Consider the following 22,488-nt stretch of genomic DNA (forward strand, 5'->3'; position numbering starts at 1 on the left):
CACGGGGGCGTGTTATACGCGGAAAAATACGGTAAGTAAAAATAGCATGCATGCATTACATTGGGGAAAATGCGCACTTCAAAAATATGCATATTAGGTAAAATTGCTTACAAAAATGTACATACTGGGAGAAATTCGCACTAAAAAACCAGTGAATTTGCTGGAGGACCTTTTTCCCTTAAAATAATAATAATCACAAACTGATGTGGAAAGGAGAACTGAACTTAAGATCTGGAAAACTGAAAGATATCAAAATTTGCAGGGGTTTGCTCATCCCTGCTGCAGGGATACCTGTTTGCAATCTGCCTTCGGCAGCATTGTACCAGGTTGGAAATCATGACTGTATATTAGAGTGCCAGATTCACCTCCAGATTTTAAATCCTAGCGGTTCGCTGAGTGGCAGGGCTTAATTCCATGGAACAATACCAGTGCAGTCTTTCAGGGAGAGGCGGAGTATGCGAAATAATTCACTCTGACACGATTTTGATTAGATGTACTGTGAAACAAAATATGCGCTATCAGCTTTGTCCCCCGAGGCAACAGTTTGACAGACGCAGAAGGATACTGTGGTTAAATGCTTGTCGACTCCAGTCCATGTTTCAGTGTAATTATGATTTTTAAAAAATGTGGAGGGCCATGAATTCTGTATAAACTCATGCTTTGGTTGTTTTTAATAGACAGCTTAACGTCACTGATCTCTGCAGCAGATTTAAAGATGGTTCAGGCCCATGGTACCTTTGAGTCATCAGATTCTTTGTCGTGGGTTCCGCACGTCGTCTTCTCTCTTCTTTTCTCTCTTTCTAACGCTTCGTTATTTTACTTCTAGGATTAAAAGGCTCTCTCCAGAGGCTGCAGCTTGAGTATGTGGACGTCGTCTTTGCAAATCGACCTGACAATAATACCCCAATGGAAGGTTAGTGAGAGATTTAATAAAAGTGTTTGCTTGACTGGCCCCAGCTCAGGAGCTGATACCAGTCATGCCCTGATGGAAAAATGGCTCTCCTCAAGTATTCAGGTGAGGGAAATTACTTGAAAAACATCTCAATCTTAATCTCTTGGAGTCTTTCACATTTCCACTCTTGAGAAAGTTGTGTGTGGACTCAGCCCTGTGGAAGAATGTGTTAACTGTGTCTATAACCGCAGGGCCAGATTATTAATATCCCTGAAGCAACTTTGATGCCATCCACTCCCTGTATGTACGTAAATATTTCTTTTTCCTGACATAATCAAACAAATTAAAGTTGGCTGCAGGGGTTTGCATGTGTTTTCGCAATTTCTTTTCAGCCTCAGTCGCCAACCATGGAAATAAAACGTTACAGAGATTGTGGTCACAATCCAAACTATAGAAAGCCAGTGTTTTTTACACGGGAGTAAATTATTTTGATGTATCTTACCGTTGCTCAGCTCAGAGGGAAAATAAGCCTTTTTGTCAATGTAGTTTCTGCTGGCTTGCTAGATCTCATGACCAGGCTGAATGGAGTTTGAAATCGGAGCAAGTCTCCTTCTGCCACACCCTAAAAACACCACTTTTAAGGGATTTACCCCAGCCTTGGCTGAGTCCCAGCTGAACTGGGATAGAGGACTTACGCCAGAGTATCTCCTTCTCAGCCAGGATAAAGGACTTCAGTCAGTGTACCTCTGCTGAGCCCAGGATTAGCTGGTGAACTCCTTATTCCAAACACATAATCTGTGACATGGCCTTTGGTTCCCCCCCAAATGCATAGATCAGGCACAATTTCCCTACATGTAGATTAATCTCTGCGTAGATGAATTTGTAAGACGTTGCAAAGCACAACGATGCAGCCCTTTAGTGTAAATTGGAACAAATGCCAATATCAATTTCTGAAAGGCTGCTTTGATGTGATGCTTGCTGACAATGCCCTACGGTTGTAGGGTTGAGAGTTTTCACTGGAGACGGAGCCTAGTGCAAATTTGCCAGCAGTTGATGAGGTCACAGAGCATAACATGTCTTGTATCTTGGAGGGAGACATAACCTTTTTGCTCAGTCAGTTATAATATATAGAAAGATAAAAACAGGCCTGCAATCTTGCGCATAGCTAAAGCCTCTTAAAGCCCAGTAGCCTACTGTCAGAGGTTATTATGGCTACTCCTGAGTAACGACTCTCCACAAACTTGCCTTTCAGAGTCTTTATTGGTGCACATTATTTACAGTGTGATGAGCTGTCGGTTTCATGTCCTCTCATTCCGTGTCAGAATCCAGCACTGCCCCTTTTCGCCCCTTGGACCAACATAAGAGCCTGGGGACAGCGAATCTCCTCCCTTTTCTCCTCCTCCTTAATTCCGCTGCCGGGGGAAAGGGTCTATGCTCCGTCTTTTCCCTCTACCCCCTTTCCGTCTCTCTCTCTTCCCGCCTGTGGAGCAGGGGCTCTTCCCTGCTGCCGGAGCCCTGGCTCTCCCTCTCTGCTTCCTGACTATCTCCTTCAGACCCTGCACTTCCATGGCTGCTTGGGGAGGAGCTGCTCCTGATGATAGGGGGCGGTTCTCTATACTCTCTCCCCCTTACACCTACTAACTATAAAGATAATTGAAGTCAATGGGATTTGAGACGCCATGTACAGGATTGCAATCCTTGTACATATAACATTCAGTTGTTATATATAACATAAAGTTGTGTGTGAGAGAGAGAGAGGGAGAGGGAGAGAGAGAGAGGCGGGGGGGGGGATGACATTAACATAGTTGGCCAAGTCTATTGAAACAAGAAGCACGGAGTTTGCCCCGCCTCTTGTTAGCTAGAGAAGTACCAGGCTGCCTTCTTGCGATTCCCATTTTTGACAAGTGCTACTTTCTGACGACCCTATGCATCTGTACCAATACCCCTCTCAGCAGTTAGCATTCTGCTTTGTCTATTTTGACCCTGGATGTTCTGTGCCATCTGCTTGAGGCTTTTTCGAGCATCTCCCGTCCAGGTTGTAAGCTTCCCACTTCGAACTGTGAGCACCTGTTTTTCTTAAGAGAAATGTGCCTCATTAAGGGATTGAGGCAGTATAACTTAAAGGACCATAAACATCCTGCGATTCTACACACTCTAAGAGAGGAGAAAATCCTGTGTGGCAAAAAGTTGGATTTTTGCAGCTTTGGCAGGCCGGTTGGAGAAAGGTAGCCTTTATCTCTCTTCTACAGCCATAAGCTAAGGGCTGTTTTGGAGCATAAGATTTAGGAAGGCTGATGCAACAGCCCACCAGTTATACCTCACAAGAAAGGAAGGGAACGGGGGCTTCCTGTGTCCTGCTTTTGAGGGAAAATATTACGCATTGGCTCCACTGGTGAAAGGCACAGTTTGTGCTTCTGTAAGTGAAGCTAATCCATACTATAAATGGCTTCAGCCGAGTATACATAATAATAATAATAATAATAATAATAATAATAATAATAATAATAATAATTTATACCCCGTTCAGCCTGGGCACTGAGGTCCAATTCTGAGGGCCTTCTGGCGGTTCCCTCACTGTGAGAAGTGAAGTTACAGGGAACCAGGCACAGGGCCTTCCTGGTAGTGGCACCCACCCTGTGGATTGACCTCCCATCAGATGTCAAGGAAATAAACAACTATCTGACTTTTAGAAGTCATCTGAAGGCAGCCATGTTTAGGGAAGTTTTTAATGTCTGATGTTTTATTGCTTTATTATTATTATTATTATTATTATTATTATTATTATTATTATTACCCCACTCAGCACTGGCATGCGGCCCCCTGAAGTTCAGACAGAAGGTAATATGCCCCCCAGACTGAAAAAGGTTCCCCACGCCTGCTATACACACTTACCAGAGAGTAAGTCCTACTGAACTCACTGGGGCTAAACTTCTAAATAGACAAAAGTGCAAAGGGTTGTGCTGCAAGATTTTTTTAGTCCAGTGACCCCCCTGATACAGCCTCTATAGTGACTACTCAGGCATCATCGCCCTCCTCACCTTCTGCCTCAAGCCACAGGGCTGCAGCACCTTTTCGAAGCCTCCCTCCCTGTTTGCTTCTGCAGATGTACAGGCAATTGCCCAGCCTCTTCCTTGCACGGACACTCAAGCAGTAAAAGCCCTTTCATGACTCATCCCATTAATCCTCAGCAGGGATAAATACACATCAGAGAGCAGATGATGGAGGAGAGAGCTTTGTCAGCTCCGTCTACACATTTTTTGCAGCTCCCCCTCTTGGTTATAGTGACAAGTATTTATGCTTCCACTAAGTGCTTCCACTTGAGGCACTGGAGACAATTTGAAATATTGCCAGCAGAATGGCAGCCCCTCTGACAGCCATCTGTGCAACCCAGAAGGTGAGAATAATTCAAAGAGAGACTGTCGGTGCAATCCTATATATGTTGACCCAGAAGGAAACCTCATTAAGTCACATGGAGCTTCATCCCAGGTAACTGGGTGTAGCATTGCAGCCTTAGCCTTAGGGACATTGCTCTCCTACAGCCCCTCTTCACGGTTCGCCTAGTAAGCTAATACCGTTGGACAACCTGTACAATCTATGGCATCAGCAGAACTCGCACTGTCTTTGCCGCTTGCTGTCAGCGACTCAGCTCTTTCTCCTTAGCGGATGATCTTGACCTTTCCTAGCAGCCTTCATGGCTGCTCCACAAGTCAACGCTGCGCTTCTTTACTTGCTGCTTAATTGAAAAAGTGCAAAAGAATCTTTCGAGCAAATAGCGGGATGCCAGAGAGAAGCCTTTTAATGTTACACTTTCACAAAGCTTTCGCAGCATTAGCAAGGATGAGCCATGCTAAATTCATAGCATTTTGTCAGGCCGTAAGCACTAAACCTGTGTGCTAGATTCAGAACCAGATCAGGCCAATTCGGGGGGGGGGGGATCTGGGCTTGGGCCAAGTCAGGTTGAGATAGCCCCAGACAAGATGTACGTATTGCTGTAAAACAGAAATGGGGAAGCTCAGGCCTGGGGGGCCAAATCTTCCTGCTCCCCCTCCATTCCCCAGCATCCTTTTTCAGCAACTGAAATTGGAAGGGTTGAAAAAGCTTTTTAGTTTTTGCTATCTGATGCTCCATGATGTAGAGTCAGAAACCCATGCTGTTCTATTGCAAATCACGCAGAGATCTATTTATTGCTGCTGCTGTTATTTATGTCATTTATGATTTTCTTCCCAAGAGGCATCCCTAAGTGATTTATAATACTATATATATACCAGATGCATATATAAAAATAGTGAAATTGCATTTTTTAAAAATATTTTTTTTAAAAAAATATGAATATAAAAACAGTTTAAAGCAACAGCATATACGGAAAATAAAATCCGTTCCAAGACAGGTACCAACTGGGACAATTATTTTAGAAAGTTTGTTGAAAGAGGGATTTATTTAGGGTTGCCATATTTTGAAGAGCAAAAAAAAAAAAAAAGAGGACACCTTCACCGACTTCTACATTTAACTATGGATCGCTATGACGACTCTACCCATGAAAAAGAGGGTGTGTCCTGAGAAAAGAGGGCATATGACAATCTACCCGTGGATCCCAGTCTATCTTCTGCACACCCTGCTTCAGGAACAGCAACAATCTGAAAGCATAGGGGTAGGGGAGAGATTTGCCTTCAAGCTTTTGATCCTTCTCAATCCTACTCTTCCTTCTTTGGTTTGATTTATTGCCAAGCATCACTTGGTCCACCCTCTCACCATCTCCTTCTGTTCTCTGCTGCCTCATGACGTTCTCCCCCCCCCCCCATGGGCATATCTTAGGGGTTAATACGTGAAGAGGGTGCATTGGTGTGTATTGGTGGCGGCAGCGGCGAAATAAGTCAATCTCTGGGTGAAGGAAGAATAATGGAGATCGCACTTCATTGTTCACATTCTAGACTGACAGGGAATTAAGCAGTTTGTGGGAGGCTGCACACACGCACATGCGCGCGCACGCGGAAGATAGACAAGAGAAAACAAAGAGCTCCACATGGTGTTTGTGATAATTACCTCCCTTGCACCGCTGTCTTTTGGAAATACTCTCGCTGTGCGGCTGCTCGTGTGATTTGAGTGTCACACAGAAAGGAGCGTTGCTATGATTTGCTGGCAAGAGAGAGGGAGCGTCTGTGCAAATTCAATATCCATGGAACCCTAATTGACAGGGTTGGCAAGGGGAGGAGGCTGAGCTATTTTAGCCCATTTACAACAGTAGTCGAGGACCTGGGACAGCTCCGTTGGTAGGGCAGGAGACTCTTAATTCTCAGGGTCGTGGGTTTGAGCCCCACATTGGGCAAAGGATTCCTGCATTGCGGGGGGGGGGTTGGCCCAGAAGACCCTCGTGGTCACTTCCAACTTTGAAATTCTATTCTATTATCTATGTTATATGTCACAAAAAATCCATTAAAGATGCTGAGGAGAATAACACTCTAACATATTGTTATGAGTTTGGGGCGGGGGCATGGAGCCTTCTATACCTTCTGTGTGAAACCCTTCTAACCCCTGGATCCAGCAACTGTTAAAATATAAGCCAGGCTAGCTTCATGTGATAGCCTGGGTGATGGGGCATTCAGGGAAACAAAGGAAAGGGGCTCTGTGTGAGATGGCAAATGGCTGGGGTCCCTCTCAGCTTGTGGTTAGTTAGAAGGATAAAGTTCTTTGGAGTTTTAGAGCAGAGTTTGGCAGTGATGTGGCCTACAGATAAAGCAGCAAACTGGAGAGAGAGTCAGAACAGCATTTGAGAGCAATGTTTGATTTCTGTTTGAATCCAAGGCTGAGGAAATGGGAGAAACAAGGCCCTTTGGGTGGTGTTAATGCTGTGAACCCCTCCATTGTAGGCTCAGGTTGTACATATGTGGAAATAAACCATATATCGTAAAGACATCACGGTCTCTGTGGAAACAGGAACCCTGGGTAAGCACCTGAGACCCCTGGAATCTTGCACTGCTCAGAGATTAGAGTGACGTGCAACAATACTGAGGGGGCAGGAACTCTGAACATTTCGAAATACTTTTGTTTCAGTCCTCCTCTTTTGTGAATATCTTTCTCGTTACTCCTTTCCGGACACGCAGTAATCAGAGGCATTGCTTTCTTCCTATATCAGAAGTGTAGAGAATAAGGTTGAAATCCTATATCCATTGGTGTAACTTCCAGTGTAGTCCGTAGGAATTATTTCCAAAGAGATGTGCATAGGATTTTGCTAATAGGGAAGGCAGAGGTAATTTGTTGGTATCCCTACCATGTGTGGAGTTTCCATGGCAACGGTGCACTCTATGTCACTCTGAACTGCTCGTGTGTGTGTGTTTGCGTGCGCACACACACACACACACACACACACACGAGTTCTGATGTTCTGGCCCTGAGGGATGAAGCCATCTTTTGGCTTGTTATGTGCTTTGTTTTTCTAAATGGATGCTTTGCAATTAAGTCTGAATGCGATATTTCATCCCAACGAGCCACAGTGAGTACAGCAACACCCATGGCTACTAGAACCTGCATTTACTATTATGATTTGTTCTTTTAAAAAAATCAACAGCATCGGAATTGGTCTGAAGCGAGATAGGATAGCAATGGCAAGAGACTAGAAACTGCAGAGCCAGGACTGCAGGTGCCAATGGTTTCTCCAGCTGAATGAAAGGCTCAACGATACGGAGGTTGTGATGTGTTGTCTGAGTGTTTCCTGCTTCTGTTATCTATGTATTATTTCTTTTGACTGTAGGTGTTTTGCCTGGGTTGGGGAGGGGGCGTTTGCAGGGGTGGTTCTGAGCATTGCCAATTTTAATTCTGCGGAATGGGAATTTTATAGTACCCACAACAAATGCAGTCCCTGGTTTGAGGGCCTTCCTCTCAGAAAGAAAGGGAAGTAACACTCTCAAAGAGAGTATGTTCAGCTTTTCCCTCCCCTAAGACCAAAGGTTGGCAACTCTGTGTTGATTGATACGGTTTTCCTCATTCAAGCAAAAGATTGTGCAGCAAGATATAAAAGAGTTAACTTCCCAAAAGCAACAATGCCTTGAATAAAAAGAAATGGCTGGGGCATGGGAGATAATAAACTCTACAGTGAAAAATTCCTGGAGGCGTTAAGAAGTTCTAATGTAATCATCCCCTGCGCTGTCAACTCAATAGATGGATGACTAAGGGAGGCCCCTAGAAATTGGCACACTTTACACATTTCATTAAAGAAAAAACATGTATAATGTTTTCTGGTCACTGGTTGGCTTGGCTTTTCTGATCTTGCAGTGGTTTCAGAAAGCTCAGATGGAATATATACTGGACTGTGGGAAGGGCGGCGGCAGCAGCAGTAGCACTGTAATAATCCAATGTGTGTGTCACAGGATAGAAGACAAAATAATGCAGCTATTTTCAAACTGTCACACAATGATGGAGCTTGTGATTTGCATCCATGTTTGATCTCTGGCATCTCCAGTAAAAAGGACTAGGCAGCAGGTCATGGGAAATAATAATAATCCCATCTGGCCAGGTCTCCCCAGCCACTCTGGGCGGCTTCCAGCAGAAGAATAAAACACAACAATCTATTAAACATTAAAAGCCTCCCTGAACAGGGCTGCCTTCAGATGTCTTCTAAAAGTCTGGTAGTTGTTTTCCTTTTTGACATCTGTTGGGAGGGCGTTCCACAGGGCAGGCGCCACCACCGAGAAGGCCCTCTGCCTAGTTCCCTGTAACTTGGCTTCTCGCAACAAGGGAACCGCCAGAAGGCCCTCGGTACTGGACCTCAGTGTCCGGGCAGAATGATGGCGGTGGAGACGCTACTTCGGGTATACTGGACTGAGGCCATTTAGGGCTTTAAAGGTAAGCATCAACACTTTGAATTGTGCTTAGAAACGTACTGGGAGCCAATGTAGATCTTTCAAGACCAGTGTTATGTGGTCTCGGCGGCCGCTCCCAGTCACCAGTCTAGCTGCCGCATTCTGGATTAGTTGTAGTTTCTGAGTCACCTTCAAAGGTAGCCCCACGTAGAGCGCATTGCAGTAGTCCAAGCAGGAGATAACTAGAGCATGCACCACTCTGGCTAGACAGTCTGCAGCCAGGTAGGGTCTCAGCCTGCGTACCAGATGGAGCTGATAGACAGCTGCCCTGGACACAGAATTGACCTGCGCCTCCATGGACAGCTGTGAGTCCAAAATGACTCCCAGGCTGCGCACCTGGTCCTTCAGGGGCACAGTTACCCCATTCAGGACCAGGGAGTCCTCCACACCTGCCCGCCTCCTGTCCCCCACGAACAGTACTTCTGTCTTGTCAGGATTCAACCTCAAATTGTTAGCCGCCATCCATCCTCCAACCGCCTCCAGGCACTCACACTACTTTAATTCTTGGTGACTGTGGATGAAGGTTTGGTCTTTTCTGAATTCTAGTCATGCTAGTCAGGGTGAGGCCGTTGTTTCCATAGTGGTGCTCTGTGCTGCATGAAGTCTAGATCAGTTTTTGACACACCACTCCTAGTATTCCTGTTGCTCTGTTTGCAGTTACACGCAGAAAATGCACCTTTTCGCACCGTGCAGCATCCTGCACAAGCACAAGCCATGTCAGAGTCTTTGTGAGCACACCAATTTCCTCATGACAGAACCAGCGAGACAGCCATCATCCCATAATGGCTGTAGGAATCGACCCACTGAAAATTATTTATGTTTCACTTGTAGGCTTCCTTTCTATAAAAAGGAAGTAGTTCTTCATGTAGCGCATAGTTTGAATGATAGAACTTGGGGGGCAGTGATGGCCACCAAGTTGGGTGGCTTTAAAAGAAGATTAGATGAATTCAAGGAGGACAAGCCTATCCACATGGTGACAGTGTTCTGCTCGGGTGACATGCATGGGGCTGCAGTCTGGGTGGTCTCTGATCTTCGCACCTATCTTGCCTACCTTTAGCAAGGTTGCTGCCTTAGACCATGCCCTGGGCCCAAATACAGGGATTTGTACAAAAGCACAACTGTGCCAGCCTTGCACATCTTGCCCTTGGATCAATAAGCTGATTTCCACTTGAGAAATTGGTCCAGTGAAGTTTAAAAGCAAAAAGAACCCCGAAAAGTTAGTATTCCCATATATCTCTTTCTACAATGCTGCCCTCTTGTGTTGTTTAAGTTTTAAACTTTTCTCTTTGTGGACAGGTGTGTGTTTTGCTTAGTAGGACACTCACAAAATCATGTGTTGATTCTCCTCAGTTGTACATAAATTACCTTACAGTAGCCTCTCACAAAATAATAGCAAATACAATTTGTAATAATAGCCTTTGGCAACCTTCCATATTCCTGGTAATGATTTTCCAGGGTTTGTCTGTATGAAAGGAAGGATAATATTTTGCGTCTGTGATCAGCCCTGGAGATGTGATGTGGGGCTCAAACTTGCCCAGCAGCATCTCAGTTTCCACAATCCAGGGACAGTGTAGAGACCAGAACACCTGGAGACAGGTGATTCTTAGACATTTGCAAGGTGTGTTGACTGAATCTTCTCGATATTAACCCACAACCTGGTGGATTCCAGTGAGTTTATTTATTGTGACCATGCCATAGGGCTATGTGAATATTTCATGAAGATGGTGCAGCTAGGGGGCCAAAGTCCAGGATGACCAGATGACCAGCCAGAGAGCATCAGGTGATGGAGGCAGCAGCAAATAGATACAACAACACCTAGGTTGGCATGCATACACTGAGATCTACCAAAGCTGTTTCAATATCCTTTTTCTATCCTTATTTCGACTCTAGTTGCCTCAACGACATGCAGGTGGTCAGACATGTATATGGTTGCATATTCTCATAGTAAGTCTGCAACTTCTGTGAGGGATATGCTCTGGGGATCACACCTAAAGTCAAAATCATGTATAGTCAAAAAAACCCAGTGGGCTCAGTGGTGGGAGGGTTTGCCAAGGTCATTTTCCCCAGAACCCCACCCCTTTTAATATTTTTAAAGATTTTATTTTGCCGTGCTCATAAAGCTGAATGCGCACAAGTTAAATGAGCATAAGGTGGGAGGTTACTGTACACTATTGCGTAAAATGTAAGAACGTTCATACCACCTGAATACGTAAAGGGGGGTGCCTTTTCTTCCACGGTTACCTTCGATTCACAATGCATAAAATAGGCAAACTTATAAATGCAGCCTTTGACAGCCTTTGACAGCCTTTGACTGTGTCGACCACAGCAAACTTTGGCAAGTTCTTAAATAAATGGGAGTGCCTGATCACCTCATCTGTCTCCTGAGAAATCTCTATGTGGGACAAGAAGCTACAGTTAGAACTGGATATGGAACAACTGATTGGTTCAAAATTGGGAAAGGAGTACGACAAGGTTGTATATTGTCTCCCTGCTTATTTAACTTATATGCAGAATTCATCATGCGAAAGGCTGGACTAGATGAATCCCAAGCAGGAATTAAGATTGCCGGAAGAAATATCAACAACCTCAGATATGCAGATGACACAACCTTGATGGCAGAAAGTGAGGAGGAATTAAAGAACCTTTTAATGAGGGTGAAAGAGGAGAGCGCAAAATATGGTCTGAAGCTCAACATCAAAAAAACCAAGATCATGGCCACTGGTCCCATCACCTCCTGGCAAATAGAAGGGGAAGAAATGGAGGCAGTGAGAGATTTTATTTTCTTGGGCTCCTTGATCACTGCAGATGGTGACAGCAGTCACGAAATTAAAAGACGCCTGCTTCTTGGGAGAAAAGCAATGACAAACCTAGACAGCATCTTAAAAAGCAGAGACATCACCTTGCCGACAAAGGTCCGTATAGTTAAAGCTATGGTTTTCCCAGTAGTGATGTATGGAAGTGAGAGCTGGACCATAAAGAAGGCTGATCGCCGAAGAATTGATGCTTTTGAATTATGGTGCTGGAGGAGACTCTTGAGAGTCCCATGGACTGCTAGAAGATCAAACCTATCCATTCTTAAGGAAATCAGCCCTGAGTGCTCCCTGGAAGGACAGATCCAGCCCTGAGTGCTCCCTGGAAGGACAGATCGTGAAGCTGAGGCTCCAATACTTTGGCCACCTCATGAGAAGAGAAGAATCCTTGGAAAAGACCCTGATGTTGGGAAAGATGGAGGGCACAAGGAGAAGGGGACGACAGAGGACAAGATGGTTGGACAGTGTTCTCGAAGCTACGAACATGAGTTTGACCAAACTACGGGAGGCAGTGCAAGACAGGAGTGCCTGGCGTGCTATGGTCCATGGGGTCACGAAGAGTCGGACACGACTAAACGACTAAACAACAACAAATAAATGCAGGATTGAAAGTTGGACTCCAACCTTTGTAGCATAAGTTGCAGGGCGACATACGGAAAGAGAAATAAGAAAAGTCCAACTTTCTTTTTAGGGAGGATTGCTAAGTGTACGGCCTTGTTGCATCTCTCTCTCACACATACACCCTTGGTCCCAAATGCATATTTCTGCTAACCACCTTGCTTGCAGTTGCATATGATATGGTTCTGTTCTCTCTCTTTCCATTTTAGAAATTGTCCGGGCAATGACTCACGTGATAAACCAAGGCATGGCCATGTACTGGGGAACTTCCCGTTGGAGTGCCATGGAAATAATGGTAAGGTAGCTTTTCAAGAGGATCCAAAGTTATTCGAGCTGCAAGCATTGAAACAGCACCAGGTGTGATGTGTGGAATTGCCATGGTCTGCTCCCCCATTTTTTACGGGGCATCCACACAGTGCCATTGCCCAATCATTGCCTTCCTGTATTTTCCTTCCAATTCTTCAGTCTTTTCTCAGGCTCCAAAAAGTCTAGCTTTTTTAGAAGAAGAGAAGAACATAGCTGGTAGAGACAGTCATAGCACTTCTCTTCCTTATTATTATTATTATTAGTATTAATATTTTATTTTTAAAAGGTTGGAATTTTGATGTGTGCAGTTAAATATTAAGAAAGTAACCCTATTGCCAAAACCAACTGCCCACTCAGCACACCTTCGCTATTACCTGTTATCACTGAAGTTTTATTAATGCTAAAATCTCCTAAGCACAGGTCCATCTATATACTTTTTCAAAGTACAGCAATAGCTCCATAATACATATTAAAATGATTTTTAAAAACAAATGGACTTCCTACTCGCTGTCATTTTAGTGCATTTTTCTCTAGATAAGTGCTTCCAATCAGCACTTCCAGTCCAAATGTTAAAAACTGGGGGGGGGGGGTTAAAAAAATGTTTTGTGTTCAGGGAGAGTGGTGGACAGGTGGCGAAAGAGTGGGAATAGGGTGAGGAGCAACAATGGGTTTGTGTAGATTAGAATTGGTTGTGAAATAATGGAAAAATTGTGTTAGAATGTTTTAAGATGATAAAGGAAAATTGCTTAATTTAGATTTAAATAAATGGACCCGGTGTGTGGGGAATCGAGGAAGTCCACAATGTCAAGTTAATGTAAGAATTGATGTTTTTTCTTTTTCTTTTTTTCCCTTTTTTGATTATGTTTCATTTTTGCTTTTTTGTTTGTTGAAATGTTTGAAAATCAATAAATATTATTTGGGGGAAAATGTTTTGTGGTCAGCAATGGGAAATCGAGCTTGAACCTATAAGGACATGAATGCATAAGCACTTAGCGCTAATTCAATATTTGGTTATTATTTTTAAGCATCACTTTAGACAGACAGACAGACAGACAGACAGACAGACAGACAGACAGACAGACAGACAGACAGATGACTGCCCAAGTAAAATGTGCTGTGCTCATTGGGACATTATTATTATTATTATTATTATTATAGTTATTTACAGAGACTCATACCAGCATGGGCACACAGTAAAAGCGCAATGCCCCATACAGTACAAAAGGCGAGCTGAAAACTAGCTTACAATGGGAAAGCATTCATTAGCAGTGTTTGTGTTCCTGGTTCCTCTGTTTTCTAAACCACTTAGAAGTCTATTTTGGCACTAAGCAGTATATTTATTTATTTATTTATTTATTTATTTATTTATTTATTTATCAGAGTAAGTTGCGGTAGCAGCAGCTCTAGGAGCCACCTACTTGGAAGCAGTCCAAAATTTGACAGTACACACTCCTTTTGCTGTGTGATCATTGGTGGGGTGGGGGTAGGGGTGGATAGAAATCTTGAAAGAATTGACAAAATCTACATAGACATGCAGGCTGCATGTGTTCGTGGTACAGGCAGGTGCTTTTAAGTGATGCCTTGTCACAAGCAGGACAGAAGATGTTCCCAGTCATTTGCACCTTTTTAAAGTACAATCGTACCTTGGTTCTCAAACTGAATCCATTCCAGAAGCCTGTTCAACTTCTGGAAATGTTCGAAAACCAAGGCGCGGCTTCCGATTAGCTGCAGGAGCTTCCTTAACTCAATCAGAAGCCATGGAAGCCGCATCAGATGTTCGGCTTCCAAAAAACATTCGCAAACCTCACTTCCAGGTGTGCGGCGTTCAGGAGCCAGAACGTTCGACTCGCAAGGCGTTCAAGAACCAAAGTACGACTGTACTTGTATTTTTTTTAAAAAAATGCTTCCGGTTAATCCGATGTTCTTTTAATCAATTTGTTCAAATGTATTAAACATCGCAACCCTAATAAAACATCTGTATTGGGCACTGTCTTGGAAAGAGTTGATTTGATTTAATGCTCTGTCATTTCTCCCAGGAGAACTCTCCGCTAATGTGCTCTTCTTTTTTTTGCTGGCTCTCCACAGGAAGCCTATTCTGTAGCGAGGCAGTTTAATATGATTCCACCCGTGTGCGAACAAGCAGAATACCACCTTTTCCAAAGAGAGAAAGTAGAGGTTCAGTTGCCGGAACTGTATCACAAGATAGGTAATGTCTGAAAGGCTGCACTGTTAATATTCGTGAGGGAATGAGGAAGCAATCATTTCTATGCAAAGGGTGTCTACTCAGAAAATATTTCATAACCCCTGCTGTTCAATAATTATCAGAGGTGCAATTAGTCTCTTGCCAGCAGCAATTATCACTGCGCAAAAAGGTAAGTGGCAGCATGTCTGACTGGCTGCTTGGATGGCTTTTCTCTGTAATTTATTATTATAATATACAGTCATACCTCGGGTTACAGACGATTTAGATTGCGTCTTTTCAGGTTGCGTCCTGCGCCGAACCCGGAAGTACCCGAACGGGTTACTTCTGGGTTTCGGCGCATGCACAGGTTGCGAACATGCCTCCCGCACAGATCACGTTCGCAAGCTGAGTGTCCACTGTATATTACTACTGATCAAACCTTTATTAGGCATTTTACAAATAAAACCATAAAAGAGAAAATCACATATAAGAGCCTTGAAATATATACAGTATAAAAAGGCAGCAGTTGGCTACATAGACTGATTGTATATATATGTAGAATCTGTGGTTTTCCCTGTTAACCTGTATATAGGTAAAGGTAAAGGAGCCCCTGACTGTTAGGTCCAATCGCGAACTACTCTGGGGTTGCGGCGCTCATCTCGCTTTACTGGCCGAGGGAGCCGGCATACAGCTTCCGGGTCATGTGGCCAGCATGACTAAGCCACTTCTGGCAAACCAGAGCAGAGCATGGAAACACCATTTACCTTCCCGCCGGAGCGGTACCTATTTATCTACTTGCACTTTGACATGCTTTCGGAGTGCTAGGTTGGCAGGAGCAGGGATCGAGCAACGGGAGCTCACCCCGTCACAGGGATTCGAACCACCGACCTTCTGATCAGCAAGCCCAAGAGGCTCAGTGGTTTAACCCACAGCGCCACCCGCGTCCCATAATATATATAGTGTCATCAGAATCCTATAGCAGGTCCATAGTGGTGCATGGTGTCAGGCTAAAGAAGCAGAATGCTTAACTACAATGTTCTAGTTAGTATGTTCCTTTCCCACACCAAAAAGTGCCATGAGCTGCAATCCTAAGAACACTTACTAGGGAGAAAGCCTCTTTGAAAAGAATAGAGTTTCCTTACAAGTAGGTAAAAAGATAAAGGACCCCTGGACAGTTAAGTCTGGTCAAAGGTGACTATGGGGTCATGGCGCTCATCTTGCTTTCAAGTTGAGGAAGCCAGTGTTTGTCCACAGACAGATTTCCAGGTCATGTGGCCAGCATGACTAAACCGCTTCTGGCACAATGTAACACCATGATGGAAGCCAGAGCGCATGGAAACACTGTTTACCTTCCTGCTGCAATGGTACCTATTTATCTACTTGCATTGGTGTGCTTTTGAACTGCTAGGTTAGCAGGAGCTGGGACAGAGGAGCAGGAGCTCACCCCGTCACATGGACTCGAACCACCAACCTTCTGATCAGCAAGCCCAAGAGGCTCAGTGGTTTAGACCACAACGCCACCCGCGTCCACTTCCAAGTAAACATGGGGAACCCCCCAGTGGCACAATGGGTCATCTGACTATTAACCAGAAGGTTGGTGGTTCGAGCCCACCCAGGAACATCGGTGGGCAGGATTCCTGCATTGCTTGGGGTTGGACTAGATGCACCTTGGGGTCCCTTCTAACTCTTACAGTTCTGTGGATTTATGCAGAGGATTACAGAGAGTACTACCCTAGACATCTCTTCTGCTCCTTCAGACCTGGGTATGGAACGTGTGTGATCACTGCTTCACTGTCATGAGCTGGAATAGCTCAATCAGTAGAGCATGAGACTCTTAATCTCAGGGTCGTGGGTTCAAGCCCCATATTGGGCAAAAGTTCTCTGCATTGCAATGGTTCTATTGAATGCTCCCATTTCTATTATTATGAAGGAGGGAGAAAAAGTCTCTCTTTCTACACACCATCTGTATTTTATAAAACTCTATCATGTTGCCTCCAGCCCTCCAACCCCTGGCAGCTCAGTCTTCTGTTTTTCTAAACTATAAAGGCCAAATGATGTAGTACTTTGCTTTTATTTGCTTGTGTAATCCATAATACACGTGTGTGTGCATTTGTGTGTGAGAGAGGTGTCTACAGGATCTTGTTAACATCATCTCAGTGTTATCCATTGTCTGATTGGTTGTTCTGCAGGAGTTGGAGCAATGACGTGGTCCCCTCTCGCCTGTGGGATTGTCTCAGGGAAATACGCCAATGGAATTCCCGAAAGCTCAAGGGCTTCTTTGAAGGTATTTTCCCCATGCTAACCACTTATACGATCACGACGTACCCACCCACCCCGGTGCTTGAGAAACGTCTTTTCTGAGCTCAGTATGGTAGGTGAAAAGTGTGAAGGAGCCCAGGTTTGAATGACGGAAAGAATTTCCCCTGAGATCTACAAGTAAAGGGCAGTATACCAATTTAATAAATAGCAACACTAATAATAATTCCCTTGACAATCAAAGATTTCAGCATTCATGAGAACACTGTTGCTGAGGTCTACGCCGAGTATGACTAGCATTAAATGCAAGCCTATCCCATTGCTTGCAATTTTGATTTTATTCCTAAAGTGGATGGAGATTCTGATTTCATTAAGTATTCTTGGAGAACATCCAAGTTGCCTGTTACATACATATTTCCATGTTATCTCTTCTTGCTTCCCTGATTATTAAGATTCATGGTGTGGTGCTAGATAAGAATGCATGATAGGCTTTCACGACGCAAGAGGTAGAGGTGGAGGAGACCTAGAGACAGTTTAAACTTTTATGTGGCTGTGCATCTTTGCACCAGATTGGGAAGCAATCGAACAGTTGGCCAGCTGTGTGCTACTACACATTTTTGCCTCTGACACCATCCACCATTTGCCCATGGCCACCAGTGGTTGCCCACAAGGGAATGAATGCATCTCTCAGGCTGAAAAAAGGTTTCCCAGCCTCGATATATATGCTGGAGACCAACAGGTGTCCCTCCTCAGCCTTTAGTCTGCTCTGAAACACTTAGATCAGTGTTTTCGTTCTTGGCGTTATTGATTAAATCAAGCTGGCATGTCAGCCACGAATTGCTTCTAAGCCTTTTTAAAGGGAACCTAACAAGGACATATTGACATGAATTGCCCAGACACATTGACCAGCTGCTGTTGCAGCCTGTTTAGTATAGCCTGTTATCTGTGACATACTGTCACTGTTGCCAACCCCCCATGCCCCTCACAGCAACCTTGTTTGACATTTTGAAGGATGGCAGCACACTTAAACCATTGTGGTATGTTTGAAAGCAATCATCAAAGCTCCACATGTTTAAGGAAAATGGATTTGTCCAGCACTAGAGATTTGCGGCCAAAGGATAACAGAGTTTTCGTTTGCTTGCTGGCTCTGCGAGTGAGAGCCAGGAGCTCATTTCTCCCCCGTTTCTCTCCAGAGCATACATTCATAAACTCATTGAGCTCCTTCTTTCACCCAGAGAGCACTAAAACATTGTAAAAGAAGTACTGCCTAGAGAAGACACTCCTCTGAGTTGGCCAAGATGTCATACCATAGGCAGCTGTAGCAGCATCCCTGTGCCCAGTTTCCCATCCCTCTGCCATAATGTTTAGTGTTCACTGCATGTGCTCAAGCTATCGCTGATGGGGAAATGCTACTCGGTGGCCTCAGCTTACACAGTGAGTTGCCGGTACCCATGGCAATTGTGAGTCAAGGCCCCGTCCCCGCTTGGAGATAAAATAATACACATGGACACAAGTATTTAGGTTAATGGGCTAAAAAAAAGGCCACAAGTTTATTGGTTACAAAATGTGAGTGGTATTGGCTAAGTCCCCCAAACTTTGGCCCTCCAGATGTTTTGGACTACAATTCCCATCTTCCCCGAACACAGGTCCTGTTAGCTAGGGGTCATGGGAGTTGTAGGCCAAAACATCTGGAGGGCCGCAGTTTGGGGGTGCCTGGCTTAGGCATTGCATCCGACAGACTATACTTGACTCCTGCCCGCTCTGCCAGGAGTCACACAAGGGTTAACAACCAGTAGGGGGAGCTTGTTGATGCAAATCAACTAGAAGCTCTCCCCTAGAATCACCGGGGGTCAAGCCATGGCCCTAGCCACCACCAGGGTATCGGACAGGAACCACAACCGCCAGATTCCTTTAACGGAATGCCCTTCGGGGGATAGGTGATGGCCACAACCTCCCCTCTGACACACAACGCGTTTTCCAATGCCTAACCGCAAAACCTTACAAAGTTGTGGCAATTTGCTACAACCAAGGCGACCAACCGAAGTCCATAGCAAGGTCAAGAAACGAAGGAAAAAACCTAAGGGAGGGTGAGCGGGTGATCTGAGGAAGCCAGAAACAAGAAGGGAGAGTCCGTGTGCCCGCAGTCATTGAAATACAGCTAAGCCACACCCCCACCCAGCCGTATAGGCTGGCTAGTGGGCGTGATGTGGGCACAGGACTCAGTGGTGCAGGGGGCTGAATGTGAGCGTGGGAAGCCGTTCCTGCTCACAACACCTCCCCTCCGTGAAGAGGAGAGGCCTTGTGACATATAGAGCAGCTCTAACAGTGCAGTGCTCCTATTTGGGCATGATTTAAACTGCAGAGTTCTAAGGTTTGCCTTGGTTTTAATATCTTCTTGTCTTCTGTTTCCCCAGTGCTATCAGTGGCTAAAGGAGAAGATTGTGAGTGAGGAGGGGAGAAAACAGCAATCGAAGCTGAAAGATCTCTTCCCCATTGCTGAACGCCTTGGATGCACCCTACCTCAGCTGGCTGTTGGTGAGTGATTCTAGGAGTCCCCCTCTGGGCACCTCCAGGTGTCTTTTGCATTGTGTATTCATAACTATTCATATTCATGATGCTATCAGCGAAGTCAGACACAACTCCGCATTCAATACTGTTTCTGCCTGCTCGGGTTTGGGGGCAGTCACACTGCTTCACCTCCAATCAGTGCATATCGTGTAACTTTCTGCTGAAATCCTGCAACTTTTCATACCACAAATTCCATACCACAAATGTTGGGGAGTGGGGTGGAGAATCCCTCTTTGGTTACAATATAGCCCCTTAATCCACCACTAATGCACTATTATTATGTCAAGATCACAGAGATGAATACACACACACACACACACACACACACACACACACACACCAAAAAACCTATATCATTAGTGATGTTCAGTTGGGCTGGCACTGTGAGCTACTTGCAATGCAAAGGAGGAACTTATCGAATGCCTTTTTTGAGAGTTGGTCGCAGTGGTCTTCAGTAGCTAATTTTATTTATGCATTTATCTAAATCATTTCTATACTGCTTTTCGAAAGCTGAGGGTGGCATAAAGAAACAACACACAACTTAATCAAGCTTCTTATGATCAATTAAGGATCATAGGAAGCTATCATATACAGTCGTACCTTGGTTTTCGAATGCGTTCCGGAAGTCTGTTTGGCTTCCAAAAAAATGTTCGGAAACCGGAACACTAACTTTCAAGTTTTGATTGTTTGAGAGCTGAAACATACGAGTACCAAGGCATTCAACAACCAAGGTATGACTGTACTGAGTTCTTTGGACCATCTAGGTCAGTATTGACCCAGAGTGGGTGGGGTATAAATAATAAATTAGTAGTAGTAGTAGTAGTAGTAGTAGTAGTAGTAGTAGTAGTAGTAGTATCTAGCATTTCAGACAGAGTTCTCTCCCAGCCCTACTTAGAGATGCATGCCAAGGAATGAGCCTAAGACCTTTTGCTCTACCAGTGAACCATGCCCCTTGTCATATGAGTTTCAGCTGGTTTATGGTTATTGTCACAGGAGGGTTGTTGTGACTACTCTAGAGTAACGACTCTCCACATTCTTGCCTTTTAAGGTTTTATTAAGTGCAGTCTATATACAGTGATCCAGCTATACAGGGTACATCCTTCTAGTCCGAACCAGAACCCGAGAATGGCGCGCCCCGCGTTCTCTTCCAGCATGAGAGTCTGGGCACGCCAAATCGTCTTCCCCGCCTTCTCCTGCGTAATTCTGGAACCGGAGGGAAGAAGGGCCTCCTTTCCCTGTTTTCCTTCTCCCCCTTTTCCTCCTCTCTCTCTTCCTCCCCTATGTGTAGCAGGGGCTCTCCTATGCTGCCAGAGCCCTGTCTCCTCCTTTCTCTTTCCTCACTCAACTCTTCCCCCTCCCCGCTGGCTTCGCTGCTGGTGGAGGAGCTGCTCCTCAGGATGGGAGGGGGCTTTCTGTACTCCCTGCCCCTTACAGTTATGGATTACGTTTGCATATATTTACTGGAGGGGTAAAAACCATATTTCTGAAGTAGGAAGCGTACGTGTTTCTAGATAATGTGCACCACATTGACATAGCAAGCATAATCTTAGACGATCCCTACTATGTGAAAGAAAAGGGGAATGCTCTTTTAAGGTAGTACTTGCATTAAAAATAATTTTTTTAAAAAAAAAAAACCAAAAACCTTCTGGCTGATTAAATCAGGGACACTATTTGGCTGATTGAAAGGGTTTAATCAAATAATCATTAACAAATTAAACATTAATTAATTGCAACCCTGATTAAAACAAATTGAGTGTACCATGAAATTCTAAGGAACAGATGCAGCATCCCTTTGGGAAAGAGGCTAAAAGACTTGCCAGCGAAGAGGAAAAGCTATGGGGGTCTCCAATATGGCAGCTTCCAGATGTTGTTGGACAACTGTTCCCATCGTCACTGACCATTGGCTATGTTGGCTGGGGCTGATGGGAGTTGAAGTTCCACATCTGGCCGGAACCACATTAACTATCCCTGATTTAGAAGGAAGTCCTTTCAAAACACTAGGACGGTTCACAGTTAGGGCAATAAAGATCAATCCCCTTGTAAAGGAGATAATTCCCACATAGCAGAATCTGATTAGATAACAGCTTCTGACAGGGGATAATTGTTCTTCTCATATTTGCAAAGGATGTTACCATGACTGACAGAGGCAAGATAGTATTCTGATTTAGACTTGGGTTTTTCAGGCTAACGTGGAACACACACTGGCCCCTGGTCCCTCACCAGCACTGGTATTCTCAGCTCCTGTGGTTTTGCACTTGCAAGTACATGTAGGGATGGGCCAATCTGTCATTTTTTGTTTCTCTCATTGTCCAAATTTTATCAGTTCTCCACATCAGTTTGCAATTCAAACAAAAGTCCTTGTGAAATTTCATCTCCATTTTAGTGAATTCAATCAAATATACATGTATTTGTATAATATACATGTATTTGTATGCAGTTTTGCCAAATTTTCCCCAACATAATTCATTTTTATGGCATTTGTTTCACTGATTTGTGCATTTTTATGTACACTTTACTCCAGCACTGTACATGCATTTTTGTATGTGCTACTTGACTTGATAAACTGCATTGCAAAATTCAAAGGACTGCGAAATTTGAAGATTGCTTTTGTTTTAGTTCACACCTTGTTTCGGGCAGCACAAATTAGGTAAGTTTACCTAAAAATGTGAACTGGATCAAACTTCTCCCCGATTTCCACTTGCAAATCCCTCCCAATATGGATCCAAGCCAAATCTTCAGGTGACCCACAAAGACCTAGCGGAGAATGAATGTACGCTGCTGCCTTATACTGAATCAGAACATTGCTCCATGTAGCCCAGTGCTGTTTATTCTAGCAGTAGATCTCCTGGGGGTCTCAGGCAGATATATCCTCCGACTCCGAGACCCTTTTAATTGGAGATGTCAAGGATCAAGCATGGGTTCTTTTGCCAGAAAAGAAATGCTCTACCCCTGACCTGTGATTTATCCCCTAATTTCCTTCTGCCTGTTGCCGCAGTAAAAATG

The 22,488-nt window shown here is 44.4% G+C and overlaps 1 protein-coding gene across 1 annotated transcript in view; it reads left to right on the plus strand.

The window, feature by feature from the left end:
• KCNAB1 (potassium voltage-gated channel subfamily A regulatory beta subunit 1) overlaps positions 1-22,488 on the plus strand; it is a 181,678-nt gene that overhangs the window by 154,498 nt on the left and 4,692 nt on the right. Inside the window, exons 8-12 of the mRNA XM_088669836.1 lie at positions 827-913; positions 12,383-12,468; positions 14,565-14,685; positions 16,851-16,945; positions 19,332-19,452. Coding sequence (XP_088525962.1) covers positions 827-913; positions 12,383-12,468; positions 14,565-14,685; positions 16,851-16,945; positions 19,332-19,452 — 510 coding nt within the window. The remainder of the gene's footprint in view (positions 1-826; positions 914-12,382; positions 12,469-14,564; positions 14,686-16,850; positions 16,946-19,331; positions 19,453-22,488) is intronic.

Source organism: Zootoca vivipara, chromosome 5 (assembly GCF_965207765.1).
Source record: "Zootoca vivipara chromosome 5, rZooViv2.hap1.1, whole genome shotgun sequence".
NCBI lineage: Eukaryota > Metazoa > Chordata > Lepidosauria > Squamata > Lacertidae > Zootoca > Zootoca vivipara.